Here is a 19,608-nt window from a genome sequence, read left to right as displayed (position 1 = left end):
AATAAATGTAAAAGAGGAGCTATATAGTGTGCCCTAATGACAGTGCCTAAAGCAAATACGCTGGATACCTGCTGCTACCATCAGCTTAATACAGTTTTTCCAATACTGTAGTGAAGTCATTTTTGAGAAAATGGCAAATGGCAGCAATATCAGTTTCTCACTGGCTGTTTCAGAAGAAACACATTTTCAAGTAGAGTTAAAATAGTACTTTTATTGTACAGTATGTTGCCCAAGGATATATTTAGGTAAATATGTATATTGGCCTCCAATAAGGATAATTATATCTTAGTTGGGATCCAGTACAGGTACTGTTTTATTATTACAGAGAAAAGGGAATCATTTAACCATTAAATAAACCCAATAGGGCTGTTCTGCCCCCAATAAGGGGTAATTATATCTTAGTTGGGATCCAGTACAGGTACTGTTTTATTATTACAGAGAAAAGGGAATCATTTAACCATTAAATAAACCCAATAGGGCTGTTCTGCCCCAATAAGGGGTAATTATATCTTAGTTGGGATCAAGTACAGGTACTGTTTTATTATTACAGAGAAAAGGGAATCATTTAACCATTAAATAAACCCAATAGGGCTGTTCTGCCCCCAATAAGGGGTAATTATATCTTAGTTGGGATTAAGTACAAGGTACTGTTTTATTATTACAGAGAAAAGGGAATCATTTAACCATTAAATAAACCCAATAGGGCTGTTCTGCCCCCAATAAGGGGTAATTATATCTTAGTTGGGATCAAGTACAGGTACTGTTTTATTATTACAGAGAAAAGGGAAACATTTAACCATTAAATAAACCCAATAGGGCTGTTCTGCCCCCAATAAGGGGTAATTATATCTTAGTTGGGATCAAGTACAGGTACTGTTTTATTATTACAGAGAAAAGGGAATCATTTAACCATGAAATAAACCCAATAGGGCTGTTCTGCCCCCAATAAGGGGTAATTATATCTTAGTTGGGATCAAGTACAGGTACTGTTTTATTATTACAGAGAAAAGGGAATCATTTAACCATTAAATAAACCCAATAGGGCTGTTCTGCCCCCAATAAGGGGTAATTATATCTTAGTTGGGATCAAGTACAGGTACTGTTTTATTATTACAGAGAAAAGGGAATCATTTAACCATTAAATAAACCCAATAGGGCTGTTCTGCCCCCAATAAGGGGTAATTATATATTAGTTGGGATCAAGTACAGATATTGTTTTATTATTAGAGAGAAAAAGGAAATTATTTTTAAAAATTAGAATTATTTGCTTATAATGGAGTCTATGGGAGATGGCCTCCGTAATTTGGAACTTTCTGGATAACGAGTTTCTGTATAAGGGATCCCATACCTGTATAACATAAAAGGTAAATGAATATATTCATTGTGTGCATAAATTACCCAGTTAGTATTTATCCAGTTTAATATTGGTTATAGTCTTAAATAGTGATGTGTAAATTCCTTGCTGTCAAGCTTTCTTCATTTGGCTTGTATATATTACCTCTTGCCCCTGTTTTTTAAATATACAGGTTGCATGGTTAGCGTTAAAAGACAAGGGGATTTCAAAGTACTGCCTAAGATTGAGCTTGATGCTAATGACTGGAAATATAGAAGCAGACACATTGCTTTAAAATGCTAATATTCCCCACACAATGTGATTGATTTGGAATATATTTTATATGATCATGTCTGCATATGAATAGGTTTTAGTTACATTTACCATTTACAAAATAGGTCAGTTACAAACCTATGACTATAAAACAAATGGAAAGGGCAGCTTATCTTAAAATTATTAGTAAATCATTTGAAATCATCATTAAAGACAATCTGCTGTTGGTCTTTCTTTGCAGCTCTGTTTGTTTTCCAGGGTATATAGTAACTTAATCTTACAACCAGACAGCAGTTAACAATCAGAATAGAAAATAAATGTGAGAAGTTCTTTATAGAAGGATAAACAATAAAAAAGTAATAAAAAAATAATAAAATAAATATGCACACGGAGAAAGTTTTTCAGTTTTCTGGAACAGTGAACTAGATAGCATTTTAAATTGAGTTCTGAATAGAGAGCCAGACTAGGACGGCAAATAATTCAAGAACCATAAAAAATGAAGACCAACTGAAAAGTTTAATAGTTAAAAAAGTTAATTCTAAGTGGAACTTACCCTTTATATATAATAAGCCTGGAATGGAGGAGTGGGGGGGTTGTAAGCATAAAGTAATAAAACAGAATGGCAGAATTCTAGCTGATATTGGTAAAGCATGTAGCAATACTGAAAGTGGTTACATTTATAAGGCAATACTCTAAAAACTAAAATAACTGTTGTATGAAAAGCTGAGCAATTTAGGAGTAGCTCATTTATTATCCCTAACATTGATGTAATAGGGTGCATAGTAACAGCACAAGTATGTGTGTGCAGCCTTAAATGGAATTATATACATAAAACATGAGCAGTGGTTCAATATGTGCCTTACAGCTAAATGAATATCCACTGGAAAGATCTTTTAATGTCAAAAATTGCATGATTTCAGGCATGGAAAAACAGCACCCACGGCATGGTTTAACCCTTGCCTGTAGGCAAAACAGCACTGTAAAATAAATTATCCATTATAGCCTTGTCCTGCTTTATTCAGTTCCTCCTAAAGCAGGAGTCAAGCAAAATGCAGTCACTCTTAGGGGCCGATTTACTAACTAACCACGAATGGATCGAAAGCGTCCAAATGCGTTTTTTTCGTAATGATCGGTATTTTATCGATTTTTTTCGCCGTCGCGACTTTTTCATAGCCATTATGACTTGCGCGAATTGACACGATTTTTTCGTGACCGTCGCGAAAAAATCGGAAAGGTTTGTTCGCCGTTTACTAGCCCTCAATACGAAAAAGTTGTGACAATTCGCAACGGCTAAGAAAAAGTCGCGACAATTCGTGCAAGTCGTAACGGCTACGAAAAAGTCGCAACAATTCACGAAAAAGTCGCAACGGTGACGAAAAAATCGCAAAAAATACGAAAAAGTCGCAAACTATTAGTTTCCAATCCGATTTTTTCCCATTCGGGATTTGGATTCGTGGATTAGTAAATCAGCCCCTTATAGTAAGAACACTACTAGTGGTAAAGAATACAAGGTGAAAAATGACTCCATTGTAAGCTTGCATATAGCCTTTTCTGAACCTTTAGCCGTATTAACTAAAAATTTTCTTATGTACAGTAATTGTCAAATTGGCAAATTTATTGATATTTGAGGTCACAGGTAGTAGGGATGTAGCGAACCTCAAAAAAAAAGTTCGCGAACACGAACTTACGCCAAAAAGCGCGAATATTTGTGAACTTTGCGAACCCCATAGACTTCAATGGGAAGGCAAACTTTAAAACCTAGAAAAGCCATTTCTGCCCAGAAAACTGATTTTAAAGTTGTTTAAAGGGTGCCACGACCTGGACAGTGGCATGCAGGAGGGGGATCAAGGGCAAAAATTTCTCTGAAAAATACTTTGTTGACACAGCGTTGCGTAAAACCGCAAAGCCAGCTGGCAGACCTAGCGGAAATACGCGGTGTTTTTTGCTATTTCGCACTATTAGCACCATGGAAACGGGATTTGCTTACACCAGTACTAGGCTGAAAAACGCCATGTGTGACTTGTGTGGCGTTTTTAGGCCGAGAAAAAACGCAGCGAAAAAACACAGCGGAAAAAAAAACCGCGGCGAACCCAAATTGCGGACATACGCGAAAAGTTAGCAAACTTCCGAACTTGCGAACACCTGATGTTCGCGCGAATTAGTTCGCCGACGAACAGTTAGCTACATCTCTAACAGGTAGTAATGAGCGAATCTGTCCCATTTTGCTTCACCATAAAATTCACGAAACGGCAAGAAAATTAGTGAAACATTTGTCCCATGATTTTTTTGTCGCCCATGTCCTTTTTTATGTCGGCCGCGCTTTTTTTGATGATACTGTGCCCAATTTTGACGCGACCGCCACCAATTAGACGCTAGATTTTTTTTTTTTAAGCATGGCCAATTTTTCTGCGGCAAAGTTTTGCGGAAGTTTTGCAAAGCAATTCGCCAATGCTGAAAAAATGCGCTCATCACTAGTCACAGGTTTTCTGCTATTTGAGAAAATCATGGGAAAAAAATCTGCTGACCATCAGTAGAAGTCAATAGGAGGAGTATTTTAATATTCAAACAATTTGATGATTTTTTTTTTAAATAGTCATATTTTTAAAATGCAAAGAAAACTTTTCATCGTGATCAAGTTTTTTAACTTAACAGGAGCAAAATTTTGAAAAAGTGAAAACTTAGGGGCTGATTTACTAATCCACGAATCCGATTTGGATTGGAAAACGAACATTTTGCGACTTTTTCGTATTTTTTGCGACTTTTTCGTAGCCGTTACGACTTGCACGAATTGTCGCAACTTTTTCATAGCCAGTACGACTTTCGTGAATTGTCACGACTTTTTCATTGCCATTACAAATTTTGTGAATTGTCGCAACTTTTTCATAGCCAGTACGATTTTCGCGAATTGTCGCGACTTTCGTATTGAGCGCTCGAAAAAGTCGCAAAATACCGATCATTACGAAAAAAACGCATTCGGACTCTGCAAGAATAGTTCAGCAGGAGAATGTTAATCTACTTGGGACCTGCGCTTTTCTGGATGAGAGATTTTTCTTTAATTTAGATCACCAAACCTTAAGCCTACTACTACTACTACCAATACTGATTCATGCTATATTCAAATACAAGGAAAGAAGAAAAAAATAAATTATTTTTTAAAACTTAGGGGGAAATGTAATAAAAGTCGGTAACGGAAAAATGATTTGCAATGTGAAAATTGATGCCTCTGTGCATACAAATTTGCCTTCGTGTGAATTTTATATGGGCTTTGTGAACGTTGAAACTGTTAAGCGACTAGTGATGGGGCAAATAATTCACCAGGCATCGATTTGCGGTGAATTTCCCGCCAGATTATTTAGCGAAACGGGCGACAAAATTCACCATTAAAAAATTTGCAACAAAAACATTTTTCACGTGGCAACAAAAATGGTTGCTCACAGCATTTATTTGGACGCTCAGTTATTTTTTTGATGTGTGCGACAATATTTTGCCGCACGTGTCAAAAAAAAATGACATTTCCACCATTTTGCAGATTTTTCGCTGTTTTGTAAGTCTTTTCAAAGATTCGAGAATTTTTTGCCAAATCAAAACGGGACATATTCGCTCATCACTATTAGCAACCAATTACTACAGTGAAACAAAAAACATTTAAAAATACTATGGCCCTTCAATGCATCAGAACAAACATCGGAAAAATTGTGTAACCAAAAACACGAGTAGATTTCTAAGATAAATACACTGATGTCTCTTTGACTTGGACGCTGAACCAAAAACTGGCCCAACAAAAGTTTGATTTACTTGCTATATATTTTGAAATTGACTAAGCTGTTATGTTTGTTTTTAATAAATATATTGAATCGAAAAGGTCATTGCACCAGCTCTCAGCAATTTGTTTTATATTGTTATGGGCACAACCACACTACAATCACTTTAACTAGTATTTATTGCAGGTGAATAGTTCAGCCTCCTATATCCAGATGGAAATTTATGTCATGCTCGCTTTGGTACTAATGAGATGCTGCTGTTTGGTTGGCCGAAACATGCTTTATACACTGTTTTGCTTTCTCAACCCTGTAGAAAAAAAATCAAACCAGTCACATGTACAGCTTTTTATTCCTCCATAAAATATAGGATATAACTGAAGAAAAATAATAGTACTGGATAAGCATGAGAGATCGAATATCAGGGCTTCATTTTTGCGACATAGGGGTTGATTCACTAAAGTGCGTTAAAACGAGCGCTATTTATAGCATGCGTTGAAAATTTTATTGCTTCTTATTTTTTGCATGATTCACTAAAAGGACAGGCGTCATAATTTAGACGCGAAGTTCTTTGCGTTATTTAACTTGCAATTAACCTTTTTCTTACATTATTTCCCGCCGTGTGTGTTATTTCCCTCTGCGCACGATATATTTCGCTGTGTGCGATATTAGCACACAATATTACGCATGTAACCATTACTTTCGGAAAACTATCATTCTGAAAATGACCATTTCCCTGCAAACTGGCGGCTGCATCACTCTGGGGCCAACACAGACTTGAATAAATCCCACTGCAAAGTCCATATTGTGTTGCCAAAAGCTCATGAACTGTACTTTTCTATAATTACCGCCTGCCCCAAGTAGGTTTTAATATTAGCACAGACTAATGCGATATTTAGCGCATTTAACGCTTCTTATGTGTTTGTGAATTATGTGTTAGTATTATATCTATGCGAAAATTAACACAATACGAGGTAAATAAGGCATGCGATAGTGCGTTTTTTTGCGCATGTGATATGTGCTTTAATGCATGCAAAATGACTTTGATGAAGAAGCATGCGATAAGCATTATTGCACTTTAGCGAATCGCCCCATAGTGTGATCTGTAACATCATAGAAGATAGGCATTAAGACGATTAAGTTTATCAATGGAAATACTTATATAAGGAGTTAATGGATACTGTATATTAAATCATATCAAATATAATTATAAAATGACACAGTCTTGAAAAATAATTTTATAAAAATAATGCTCTTCTTCCATAGACATGAAAAAAAAGCTTCATGGCAATGGTTTGTAACAAAGTGTCAATACTCAAGAACTAATTATTGTTCTTTAATGGTTTCTGAGTTCTGTAGCAATATAAATACAGGTATGGGACCTGTTATCCAGAATGCTCGGGACCTGGGGTTTTGCGGATAAAGGATCTTTCCATAATTTGGATCTCCATAACTAAAGTCTGCTAAAAATCATTTAAATATTGAATAAACCCAATAGGCTTGTTTTGTCTCCAATAAGGGGTAATTATATCTTAGTTGGGATCAAGTACAGGTACTGTTTTATTATTACAGAGAAAAGGGAATCATTTAACCATTAAATAAACCCAATAGGGCTGTTCTGCCCCAATAAGGGGTAATTATATCTTAGTTGGGATCAAGTACAGGTACTGTTTTATTATTACAGAGAAAAGGGAATCATTTAACCATTAAATAAACCCAATAGGGCTGTTCTGCCCCCAATAAGGGGTAATTATATCTTAGTTGGGATCAAGTACAGGTACTGTTTTATTATTACAGAGAAAAGGGAATTATTTAACCATGAAATAAACCCAATAGGGCTGTTCTGCCCCCAATAAGGGGTAATTATATCTTAGTTGGGATCAAGTACAGGTACTGTTTTATTATTACAGAGAAAAGGGAATCATTTAACCATTAAATAAACCCAATAGGGCTGTTCTGCCCCCCATAAGGGGTAATTATATCTTAGTTGGGATCAAGTACAGGTACTGTTTTATTATTACAGAGAAAAGGGAATTATTTAACCATGAAATAAACCCAATAGGGCTGTTCTGCCCCCAATAAGGGGTAATTATATCTTAGTTGGGATCAAGTACAGGTACTGTTTTATTATTACAGAGAAAAGGGAATTATTTAACCATGAAATAAACCCAATAGGGCTGTTCTGCCCCCAATAAGGGGTAATTATATCTTAGTTGGGATCAAGTACAGGTACTGTTTTATTATTACAGAGAAAAGGGAATTATTTAACCATGAAATAAACCCAATAGGGCTGTTCTGCCCCAATAAGGGGTAATTATATCTTAGTTGGTATCAAGTACAGGTACTGTTTTATTATTACAGAGAAAAGGGAATCATTTAACCATGAAATAAACCCAATAGGGCTGTTCTGCCCCCAATAAGGGGTAATTATATCTTAGTTGGGATCAAGTACAAGGTGCTGTTTTATTATTACAGAGATAAAGGAAATCATTTTTAAAATTAGAATTATTTGCTTATAATAGAGTCTATGGGAGATGGCCTTTCCGTAATTCGGAACTTTCTTGATAATGGGTTTCCGGATAAGGGATCCCATACCTGTATAACAAACGATAAAAAGCTGAGAAATGATTTTGCCAGTGATGCAAACCCATGTGGATATTCCTTGTTTAAGATGCAATTGGCTGGTTTCCTTAGCTACTGACAGGGAAAAGGGTGCTAATTTATTCTGTAGAAGAAGATATAAGGCAACTCACTAGAAAACGTTGAAGATTTGGGTTTTTTTTCATCAAAAGTGTTATTTGTAAATGTTTAATACATAACTACATCAAAGGTGAACTGAGAAAGGCTAATGATAGAAATACTGAAAAATGAAATTTATCATTTACATGTGCAGTAGTTGAGGTAGAAAATGGGCACATCCATCCTTTCTTTTTGCCCAAAGTGGATCTAATTGATCAAGAGGAAGGGTAGAAAGCCCATTTGCCTCCAGTTAACTGTATAAATGATAAAGATTCCTTCTTCATTTAAAGAGTCAAAACTGTACTCTGAGGAAATTGCTTAACATTCCATAATTAGTGATGAGTGAATTTTTTTGCCAGGCATGGATTCGCAGTGAATTTCTGCATTTTGCCATTGGCGAATTGTTTTGTGAACCTTACGTGAAAATTTGCAGCGGAAAACTTAATTGCGATGATTTTTTTGCTTCTCACAAAAAAAAGGGCACAGTTGCATCAAATTGGGCGCGTTCCCATCAAAAAAGGAGTGGTTGCGTAAAAAAAGGTGCAGTTGCGCAAAATAGACACGGGCAACAAAAAAAAATTGCGCGACAAATGCGTTTCATGAATTTTTGCTGTTTCGCAAATTTTATGGCAAAGCGAAACAGGACAGATTTGTTCATCACTATCCATAATCAAATCTTTAATGGAATTTGTTGAGATTTATTCCACGCCCATAAAATTAATCATCCAAAGTATGACACCTAAAACCTGCTGAAATCTCATTGAAGGCTATGGGAAGTATATTCGGTATTTAAGAAAGCTGATAGTCAAGTTTTTTCCCAATTTTTTTTTTTTTTGCCAGTCGCAGTTTCCCAATTGCTTTAAATTAAATGCAAAATGTGATCATCAGGGAGTTTATTTTATGGTTCTATTATATATTTGCACATAGTAATGATCTCTGATTTAAATGACTTTTCTTCAGTGTAAACAATCCCAACCTAACTAGTCTTCCTTATAACTAAAATCCTAACCTTTGTTATCATTGACCACTAAAGGTAAGTAGTAGTGAGGAGCGAATGTGTCCCGTTTCGCTTCACCATAAAATTCATTAAACGGCAAGAAAATTTGCAAAATGGCGAAAAATTCGCAAAACGCATTTGTCGCCCAATTTTTTTTCTCGGTCGTGTCTTTTTTGTCGTCCGCGTCTAATTTTTTTGTTGCCTGCGTCTATTTTTTTGTTGCCCGCGCTTTTTTGCCGCGACCATGCCCAATTTGATGCGTGACAAAAAAAATTTCCACGCAACAAATTTTTCTGCGGTGCATTTTCACAGAAACAATTCACCAATGGCGAAATTCAGAAATTCACTGCAAATCCATGCCTGGCAAAAAATTCGCTCATCACTAGTAAGTAGCACAAGAGAACATTTTTGCCTGTTTAGTTCTCCACAGTTCTCCACAATTAGGTAGCTTTAAAAACTTGACATATTATTATTATTTTTGACTCACCTGTAAAATGTATCTGAAACTTGATTCTTTTCAAACCCTCCCTGGTGTTCCTGTTTATGTATTAAAAAAAAACAAATAAAGAACATAGAGTTAAAAAAAAGTAATGTCAACTGCTGACTGCTTGCTGAAAAGTTGTCACAAGCTTTGAACTAAAGTACCTCTGCAAAGTGGTCTGTCAAATAATAAATAACCCTGAACACGATTGTAAAGCAATAAAATTGTGGGAAACTGTCAAAATAAAAACTGAGTTTATTATATTTTTGAAGTAGCATCTTGTTTTTCATTTAGAGTAAAATCATGACACAAAGCTGCTCAGTACCAAGCTTCCATGGGAATTATCATATCATGTTGTTTGTACTGTTTCATAGGGAAACAAATTTAGCCTCTTCTGACACTTTCTTCCTTATTCACTTGACTACAGCACTTGTGATTTCACCTTCTAAATATGTATTTTAGTAAAAAAGAATATTCTATTCTTTCAAAATAAGGGAGAGATTGGCTCATCGCTATTTATTAACTAAGTAATCACGGGTTTGTGTTTGTAAGCTTAGCATAATAGTACAGGTATGGGATCCCTTATCCGGAAACCCATTATCCAGAAAGCTCCGAATTACGGAAAGCCTGTCTCCCATAGACTCCATTTTAATAAAATAATTCAAACTGATTTTCTTTTTCTCTGTAGTAATAAAACAGTACCTTGTAATTGATCCCAACTAAGATATAATTACCCCTTATTGGGGGCAGAACAGCCATATTGGGTTTATTTAATGGTTAAATGATTCCCTTTTCTCTGTAATAATAAAACAGTACCTGTACTTGATCCCAACTAAGGTATAATTACCCCTTATTGGGGGCAGAACAGCCCTATTGGGTTTATTTCATGGTTAAATGATTCCCTTTTCTCTGTAATAATAAAACAGTACCTGTACTTGATCCCAACTAAGATATAATTACCCCTTATTGGGGGCAGAACAGCCCTATTGGGTTTATTTAATGGTTAAATGATTCCCTTTTCTCTGTAATAATAAAACAGTACCTGTACTTGATCCCAACTAAGATATAATTACCCCTTATTGGGGCAGAACAGCCCTATTGGGTTTATTTCTTGGTTAAATGATTCCCTTTTCTCTGTAATAATAAAACAGTATCTGTACTTGATCCCAACTAAGATATAATTACCCCTTATTGGGGCAGAACAGCCCTATTGGGTTTATTTCTTGGTTAAATGATTCCCTTTTCTCTGTAATAATAAAACAGTACCTGTACTTGATCCCAACTAAGATATAATTACCCCTTATTGGGGCAGAACAGCCCTATTGGGTTTATTTCATGGTTAAATGATTCCCTTTTCGCTGTAATAATAAAACAGTACCTGTACTTGATCCCAACTAAGATATAATTACCCCTTATTGGGGCAGAACAGTCCTATTGGGTTTATTTCATGGTTAAATGATTCCCTTTTCGCTGTAATAATAAAACAGTACCTGTACTTGATCCCAACTAAGATATAATTACCCCTTATTGGGGCAGAACAGTCCTATTGGGTTTATTTAATGGTTAAATGATTCCCTTTTCTCTGTAATAATAAAACAGTACCTGTACTTGATCCCAACTAAGATATAATTACCCCTTATTGGGGGCAGAACAGCCCTATTGGGTTTATTTAATGGTTAAATGATTCCCTTTTCTCTGTAATAATAAAACAGTACCTGTACTTGATCCCAACTAAGATATAATTACCCCTTAGTTCCCCTCAGTGAACCTACTGTTGTTAATGGGAATTACACGAAAACTCCAGCAGTGGTCATTTGTATGAGATTCTATGCTGAAAATGGCTCCAGGTATTTTGATACTGCAATTTGCCTGGAAACCCTTGTGATGTGCCAAATGTGCTAAATCCCCATGCTTGCTTTCGGCATAAGATTTGCCAGAAAATAGTAAACAGGTCACAGAAATATACAATACAGTTGTTACTGAAAAAGATGTTAGCATGTATGGGATAGCATTTAATAAATATATTTTTACTTATTTATTACTTTTCATTACAGCTAAATTTTGTGGTGACCCAGGAATACCGGCAAATGGGAAAAGAGAGGGCAAGAGCTTTATATTCCAATCGGAGGTGTCGTTTATGTGCAGTCTACCCTACATTTTAGTTGGTTCCAATACTAGGATATGTCAGGCAGATGGGACCTGGAGTGGCTCGCCACCACGATGCATAGGTAATCTTCTACTATAATAAACCCAATATCTCTGTGATTAATGCACAAAATCTACTGCAATCTAGTTTGCCTCCAATTTATAATACTATAACATATTTCATTTTACTCAGTGTTCCATTTCTTATACAGTTATTCTTTAGCCTTGTCCTTTTGGCTGACTTTCTTTTTTCATTGCACTCTTCATTGTTAAATACTTGTTATTGGTTACAGATAGCTTTCTGAACCATTTAGTATAGTGCTTTTTTATTCTTATAATTGGCAAGATTTAATAGGCTGCCTTTATTTGAATATTGGGAATGTTATACTAACACACAAAAGCATTTAGTACAGTTTAAAAAAAAAATAAGAACAATGAACCAAACTGCCCCCATTTCACTTAGCCAAAAAATCACAAAAGGAAAATGGGGAAATGGGGGAAATGCATTGGAGTCAATGTGCTTTTTTTGCACCAAATGCATTGGAGTCAATGTGCTTCTTTTTGCACCAAATGCATTGGAGTCAATGGGCATTTTTTTGCACCAAATGCATTGGAGTCAATGTGCTTCTTTTTGCACGAAATGCATTGGAGTCAATGGGCATTTTTTTGCACCAAATGCATTGGAGTCAATTGGCTTTTTTTGCACCAAATGCATTGGAGCCAATGTGCTTCTTTTTGCACCAAATGCATTGGAGTCAATGGGCATTTTTTTGCACCAAATGCATTGGAGTCAATGGGCATTTTTTGCACCAAATGCATTGGAGTCAATGTGCTTCTTTTTGCACCAAATGCATTGGAGTCAATGGGCATTTTTTTGCACCAAATGCATTGGAGTCAATGGGCATTTTTTGCACCAAATGCATTGGAGTCAATGTGCTTCTTTTTGCACCAAATGCATTGGAGTCAATGGGCATTTTTTTGCACCAAATGCATTGGAGTCAATGGGCATTTTTTCAACTGCGTTTTTTCTCAAGTGAAATGCATTAGAGTCATTGGTCATTTGTTTGTCTGTGGTTTCACTCAGCCTTTTTTTAGCAATTAAAACAGGGTAAAGTTATATTTTTCCATTTATTGCACTACTCTTTAATAAAGGAAACAAAAAAGACCTTTTTCTACAGCATTATACTTCTACCAGATGGTGCCCCAGCTTTAAAGTTTCTCAGTAACAAAATCTTGTCCTGATGGCGTTCCTGTAAAATGCACAAAATAACTACTGCGGACAAATCTTTGCTATAACCATAATATATAAAAAAGTTATCTTTTTTTTTATAAAGAAACCTATACAATAATATTCACAGTTATGTAAAAGTTTCCAGTTGAGATGCTGTATATCAAAATAATCTGGGCTTTTTTGTTGAGGAAGCTAAAAGGGAAAATATTTCTTATCAGGCCTCTTATTCTTCTGCTAAGAGTGTTATGATGCATGAATGTTACAAGAAGTCTTTTGATATAAGAGCAACTTTAATTTTTTGTTTCTTACGAGCGGCAAAAAGTCTGTTGCTTGCTATACAAAATACAACTTTGAATGATTTCAAAGAGCAATTTAACAGCCACTGTTAAATTCAAGGACAAAAATGAATGAAACGAAGGCGCTTTGGAGTGCTAGCGTTTTAGTTGTGATGTTGCCTTTTGTAAACAATGAGCCACGGTTTTTGCATGATGGTGGTTTTAGCTTCTGAGGCACCACATACCCTTGGTGTAAATATAAAAGAGACATTCGATCTGTATAATGAAAAGCTTTTAAAAGCTCATAAATCGATTCTCTGTTTTTGGTTTTGAGAGCTGTTAAATAAATATCTTATTATTCCGTGAAAGATCTACGGCAATCTGGGCTGGAACTTACAGATGCTGATCTATTGCCCTTTCAGTCTAATCTTGAGACATTTGCAGTAATGAAAGTTTACAGTATATCCCTAGACACCTTGTAAGATTGATGTATTAAGCTGTAAGTTCCCAGAATCAGTCTGCAGGGCCCCCCACTGGAGCAGATTAGAAAGATATTCTCATATAAGTGCAAGCAAATGCTGAGACTCGTGCCAATGTAACAGATCAGCCTGTGATAATGAAAGAGCTTCCTGTACTTATGGGATAATGCTTATAAAATCTATGTTGCTGCACTTTCTGAGTACTTGAGCTAAGAATCTGTGGATTTAGCTATTAAAACTAAGCCCAATGTACACAATATATTACTTTCTAAGGAAAAATAGAATCTGGGTACCATGCTTATTCCATAATAATGATAATATATGTATTTTTATAGAGCCCACATGGACATCTTGTGAAAACCCTGGTACTCCACGACATGGCTTTCAAAATAATACATATGGATATCAGGTAATCAATGCAAGCAATAAGGCTGATCTACTAATATATATATACATGCAGCAGGTTTTGATTTTTTATATTTGTTTCCTGTTTATAGTTCCAGTATATCTTTATTTTTTTATATATATAATTATGTAATAATTAATTAATTAATTTATAAATTAATTAATTTATGTATCATTATATGTAAATGAATGTATCATTATTTTAATTTTTACCTCCCCCATAGAGTTTTTAAGAAGGTTTTAATGGTCATCTTATAGAGAGAGGCAAGAAATGTGCATTTTCTTGATTTGGGTTTTTGCATTTCTAATCATGATTTTGAATTATGGTTTAAAAAACATGAAATTTCAATACTTATTAAGCCAAAAAAAAACAAAAAAACTCGAAGCTAGAAGTTGGCATTTGAAATCTTGCAAGGTCATGGTCATTTGAACTATTTAGTAAATTCAAGATTTTAAAGTTTTTCTGAGCTTTGCAACCCATTCAAATTGCAGGAGAAGTACGAATTTGATGTACTCTATTTTTTTTTTCTATTTATACCAGTGGTTCTCTACCTCCCTAATGCCGCGACCCTTTAATACAGTTCCCCATGTTGTGGTGACCCCCAACCATAAAATTATTCCTAAAACCATCAGAAATATGTGTTTTCCAATGGTCTTAGGCGACCCCTGTGAAAGGGTTGTTCAGGTTGAGAACCGCTGATTTATACCTTTGTGTTAATTCCGATTTTCTTTTATAAATGAGGTAATATTCCCATATTTTTAATTTAAAGGTTATTCAAAGTAGAAAAAAATACAAAAATCACACAAATAACAATTTTGATAATTAGGCCTCCCTGGGTGACTGGGGCAAATGCTGGTATAGGAGGTTGACTTCTTATCTGTGTTGGCATTTTTTTAATGTTAAGAACTGCCAGATCAAAAATAGAAGTTTATAGCAGTTCAAGAGAGAATCAAGAAGATCAAATTACAGTTTTGTCTTTTTCAATTTGTTAACACCAGTTTTGCTTTCTCTTTATTATTTAAAGATAAGATTAAATTGCATACTCTCTTTAATTACCCTGCAACAACATGGCTGTTTTTATTTCATAAGATATAAGAAAGTGAATCATGGAGACGTTGTATAGATTTAAAGCTGGAAAAAAAATTGGCAAAAAAAATGAAATAACATTTTTTCGAATTTGAATTTGCTGAACTCAAATTTTTAATTGCAAATGATATTGCAAAAGAAATAATACAACAACAGGGGTATGATTTATGATTGATCAAACTTTTGGGAAGCAATCATAAAAGAAGCCCAGTGTGCGTTTGCTCAGTCATGCAGGGTTTCGGGCGGAATAAGCTCTGCAATTTTGGTAATTTTCCCTGAACGTGATTTTGTAATATAAAAAAAAAAAGAAGCAGCTTTTAGGTGCCAAAGTTTTTCTACATTAAAAAAGCCCATTCAGGGAAAATGACCAAAGTCGCTGAGCTTTTTTCCTCGCCGAAAACCCTGGGTGAGTTAGCAAACTCAAGCTGGGTTTCCTTTATGATTGCTCGAGTTTTAAAAAAAATAATATGCTGGTTACTAGGAAAAAATCACTAGTTCAACTGTGTTTTGAAAAAAAAATTATTTAAAAAATGATTAAATTGACCTCCCAGTCCATACCAATGAAAATGATTTCTAGAAAGAATATTTTAGAAGCACCTTTACTTTTGTTTTGTGTGGAATTTAGGTGCAAATATCGAATAACGTTTTTTCTAAACTGAAAGCAATAAGTCACTGCTCCTGGGCTAGAACAGAAACCTTTTACATAGTGTCCAATAAAATATATAACAGGACGAACGGCAGAAAGAAAATCAAGTAGTGTTCTTAAAGTACTTACTATATTACAGATTTAGACTATGAGCCATTCCTTCCCTGTTGTTACAAAGGCAGGCCATGTTTAACAAACCTACATTATCTCTGCTAGAGGTTTGTGTACTTTAAGCCAATGTTTTTTTAAAAGAAAAAAAAAGCTCCTTATTGCATTGCATGCCACAGATTTCGAATTTTCCTTCATTTTATACTTCTTTCCACTTTATCTAAGCGATTGCCCTGCATTTTCTCCCAGCAGGAAGGCCATTTTAGTTTTAGTGTTATGAGCACTCATCTACAAATGGGATGTAAATTACTGACAGCACAACACTTCAGCTTTAAACGTTGTATAATGAACAGTCTTTGAACTAAACTTTTCGGTGGTTTGCACCATCTACCCGCAGAGTGTGTTTGGTATGAAACATGGGCACCACTGTTGTTTGTAGTCTATGCATAATCTAGTTACTTGTATTCTCTTATAATTAATTCCCACATGGATAGTAAATCTCAACTCACAAACTTATTATCTCTTCGGTTATTGTTCTGTTGTTTGTGTACGTAAGCCTCTCCACAATTTCAGTTAAATGTTTTATTAAAAGTCATAGGAACAGTCAGTTTGCCAATTATACAACAAACCACTCAGAGATTCTATTGGTTATAATGTTGTCTCATTCATATCACTGGGTAAATATCATTGATCAGTTTGTTCAAGCTGACTGCACAAACAAGAGGATTTAAAAAGTATGTGAGAGTTGGTGCTGCACTCTAGATTACACCTACCGATGCTCTGTATATCAAGCAAAAAATGAGCATAGACAAGGGAGACCAGTCCAAGAGCAAAACAGGGTGATCTGTTGAAATTGTCCATTAAGGTGACCATACATGAACTTAAATCAGGCAGGAAAACTAAAATCTACATAATTAATGACTCAAGAAATCCTAAGTGGCCACTGTTGGACTGTGGATTACAGTGGACTCCACTCCACTCATGTATTTTAGCCTGAGGAAAAATGCCCACATGCCCCTCATACCCAAATGAAATTATTAGTTAGTTCTGCTGAAGAATCTCGTGATGAGTAGCGATGAGCAAATCTGTCCCATTTTGCTTTGCGTAAAAAGTTGCGAAACTATTGAAAAAATCATGAAACAGCTGAAAATTTGCGACGCACTGTACCTTTTTTGACACGACTGTGCCTATTTTGATGTGTCCATGCCTAATTTGGTGCCACTGCGCCTTTTTTTGATGCAACCATGAATTTTCACATTGGAATTTTGCGGAAGTTTCACAAAATAATTCGCCAATGGTTAGATGCAGAAATTCGCTGTGAATCCATGCCTGCTAAAAAAATTGCTCATCACTAATTAAGAGAGTATAGGCTACTATAATTTTCAACATCAAGAAAATATTAAAATATAAGCCTCTATAGATAAACCACTGCCTAATTTTCCAAATATTGAGGCTCTTAGGTTGTGGAACGGATATCAGTGAGATTCTGTGTCTATTTATCTGCCCAAGCTAATAGGACATAACATATGTAAACAACAGTTGGTGGGCTTTAGCTGTTAATGCAATGTGTCCTTTCTTTTTTTACTTTGTGCTACTGCAAAATTATGTATGGCGAGAGCCATGTCCATTTTGAAGGAATTTTTTTTCTGACCTTTTTCATTTATTCATTTTATAAGATGGGGAAAACTGTGCAGTTCTCTTGCAAGAAAGGATATCTCTTACATGGATCCACCTCCCGCACATGTCTTCCCGACCTCACGTGGAGTGGTATCCCAACCGAATGTATTCGTAAGTGTATTTTGTATAATCATGCCATTTTGTATAATCTGATATTCTACCAGATTTTGTTTATTTCAGTTAATAGCATGCAGAATACTTATAATTAACTACTTCCCAACATGAGTTTCACCTTTGTTTGTGTCCTCTGTTTGGGCAGTAGAAAGCAATCTTATTAAGAACAATCTACCACTTCATATATTTGCTAAAATCTGATCTGCCTTTATTTTTACAAATATAGCATAATTAGAAATAATTATCCTGGAGAGCCATAGTATTAACTATGGTATTGTTCTTCCAGGCTTTATGGTTCATAGCTTATAAAGTGTACTTCATAGTGTAATTATTGATCTATATGTATATTTTTTCTGTTATGTGAGCTCTCTACGAGGGTAAACTTCTTTTAAAAAGAAGTTGTTAGGATTCAAAATTGTATAAAGGTATGGAATCCCTTATTCAGAAACCCATTATCCAGATTACAGAAAACCCATCTTCCATAGACTCCATATTAATCAAAATAATTCTAATTTTTAAATATTGATTTCCTTTTTCTCTGTAATAATAAAACAGTACCTTGTACTTGATCCCAACTAAGATATAATTACCCCTTATTGGGGGCAGAACAATCATATTGGGTTTATTTAATGGTTAAATGATTCCCTTTTCTCTGTAATAATAAAACAGTACCTGTACTTGATCCCAACTAAGATATAATTACCCCTTATTGGGGGCAGAACAGCCCTATTGGGTTTATGTAATGGTTAAATGATTCCCTTTTCTCTGTAATAATAAAACAGTACCTGTACTTGATCCCAACTAAGATATAATTACCCCTTATTGGGGGCAGAACAGCCCTATTGGGTTTATTTAATGGTTAAATGATTCCCTTTTCTCTGTAATAATAAAACAGTACCTGTACTTGATCCCAACTAAGATATAATTACCCCTTATTGGGGGCAGAACAGCCCTATTGGGTTTATGTAATGGTTAAATGATTCCCTTTTCTCTGTAATAATAAAACAGTACCTGTACTTGATCCCAACTAAGATATAATTACCCCTTATTGGGGGCAGAACAGCCCTATTGGGTTTATTTAATGGTTAAATGATTCCCTTTTCTCTGTAATAATAAAACAGTACCTGTACTTGATCCCAACTAAGATATAATTACCCCTTATTGGGGGCAGAACAGCCCTATTGGGTTTATTTAATGGTTAAATGATTCCCTTTTCTCTGTAATAATAAAACAGTACCTGTACTTGATCCCAACTAAGATATAATTACCCCTTATTGGGGGCAGAACAATCATATTGGGTTTATTTAATGGTTAAATGATTCCCTTTTCTCTGTAATAATAAAACAGTACCTGTACTTGATCCCAACTAAGATATAATTACCCCTTATTGGGGGCAGAACAATCATATTGGGTTTATTTAATGGTTAAATGATTCCCTTTTCTCTGTAATAATAAAACAGTACCTGTACTTGATCCCAACTAAGATATAATTACCCCTTATTGGGGGCAGAACAATCATATTGGGTTTATTTCATGTTTAAATGATTCCCTTTTTTCTGTAATAATAAAACCGTACCTGTACTTGTTTTATTGATTTTTTAGTAGACTTAAGGTATGGAGATGCAAATTACGGAAAGATCCCTTATCTGGAATACCCTTGGTCCCGAGCATTCTGGATAACGGGTCCTATACCTGTACAATATTTAAGTTGTAATGAGCAATGTGGTTTCTTATTCCTATTTTTTAAACATATTTATTATATTTATAAAAATGTATAGCTCATTTTACTTTAATGCCCCAGCATATTGTAACTGTGAATCTAGCTATTTTTATTAGGCTGGAAATAAGTCAATATTTAAA

The 19,608-nt window shown here is 35.0% G+C and overlaps 1 protein-coding gene across 1 annotated transcript in view; it reads left to right on the top strand.

Moving 5' to 3' along the window:
* Positions 1-19,608, top strand: part of csmd3 (CUB and Sushi multiple domains 3) — a 657,789-nt gene that overhangs the window by 615,458 nt on the left and 22,723 nt on the right. The window contains exons 62-64 of the mRNA XM_018094906.2: positions 11,636-11,809; positions 14,047-14,120; positions 17,634-17,745. Coding sequence (XP_017950395.2) covers positions 11,636-11,809; positions 14,047-14,120; positions 17,634-17,745 — 360 coding nt within the window. The remainder of the gene's footprint in view (positions 1-11,635; positions 11,810-14,046; positions 14,121-17,633; positions 17,746-19,608) is intronic.

This window comes from Xenopus tropicalis, chromosome 6, assembly GCF_000004195.4.
Source record: "Xenopus tropicalis strain Nigerian chromosome 6, UCB_Xtro_10.0, whole genome shotgun sequence".
In the NCBI taxonomy this organism is placed as follows: Eukaryota; Metazoa; Chordata; class Amphibia; order Anura; family Pipidae; genus Xenopus; species Xenopus tropicalis.
Note: the sequence above shows the minus strand (reverse complement) of the source record. Positions and strands in the feature narration are given on the sequence as shown.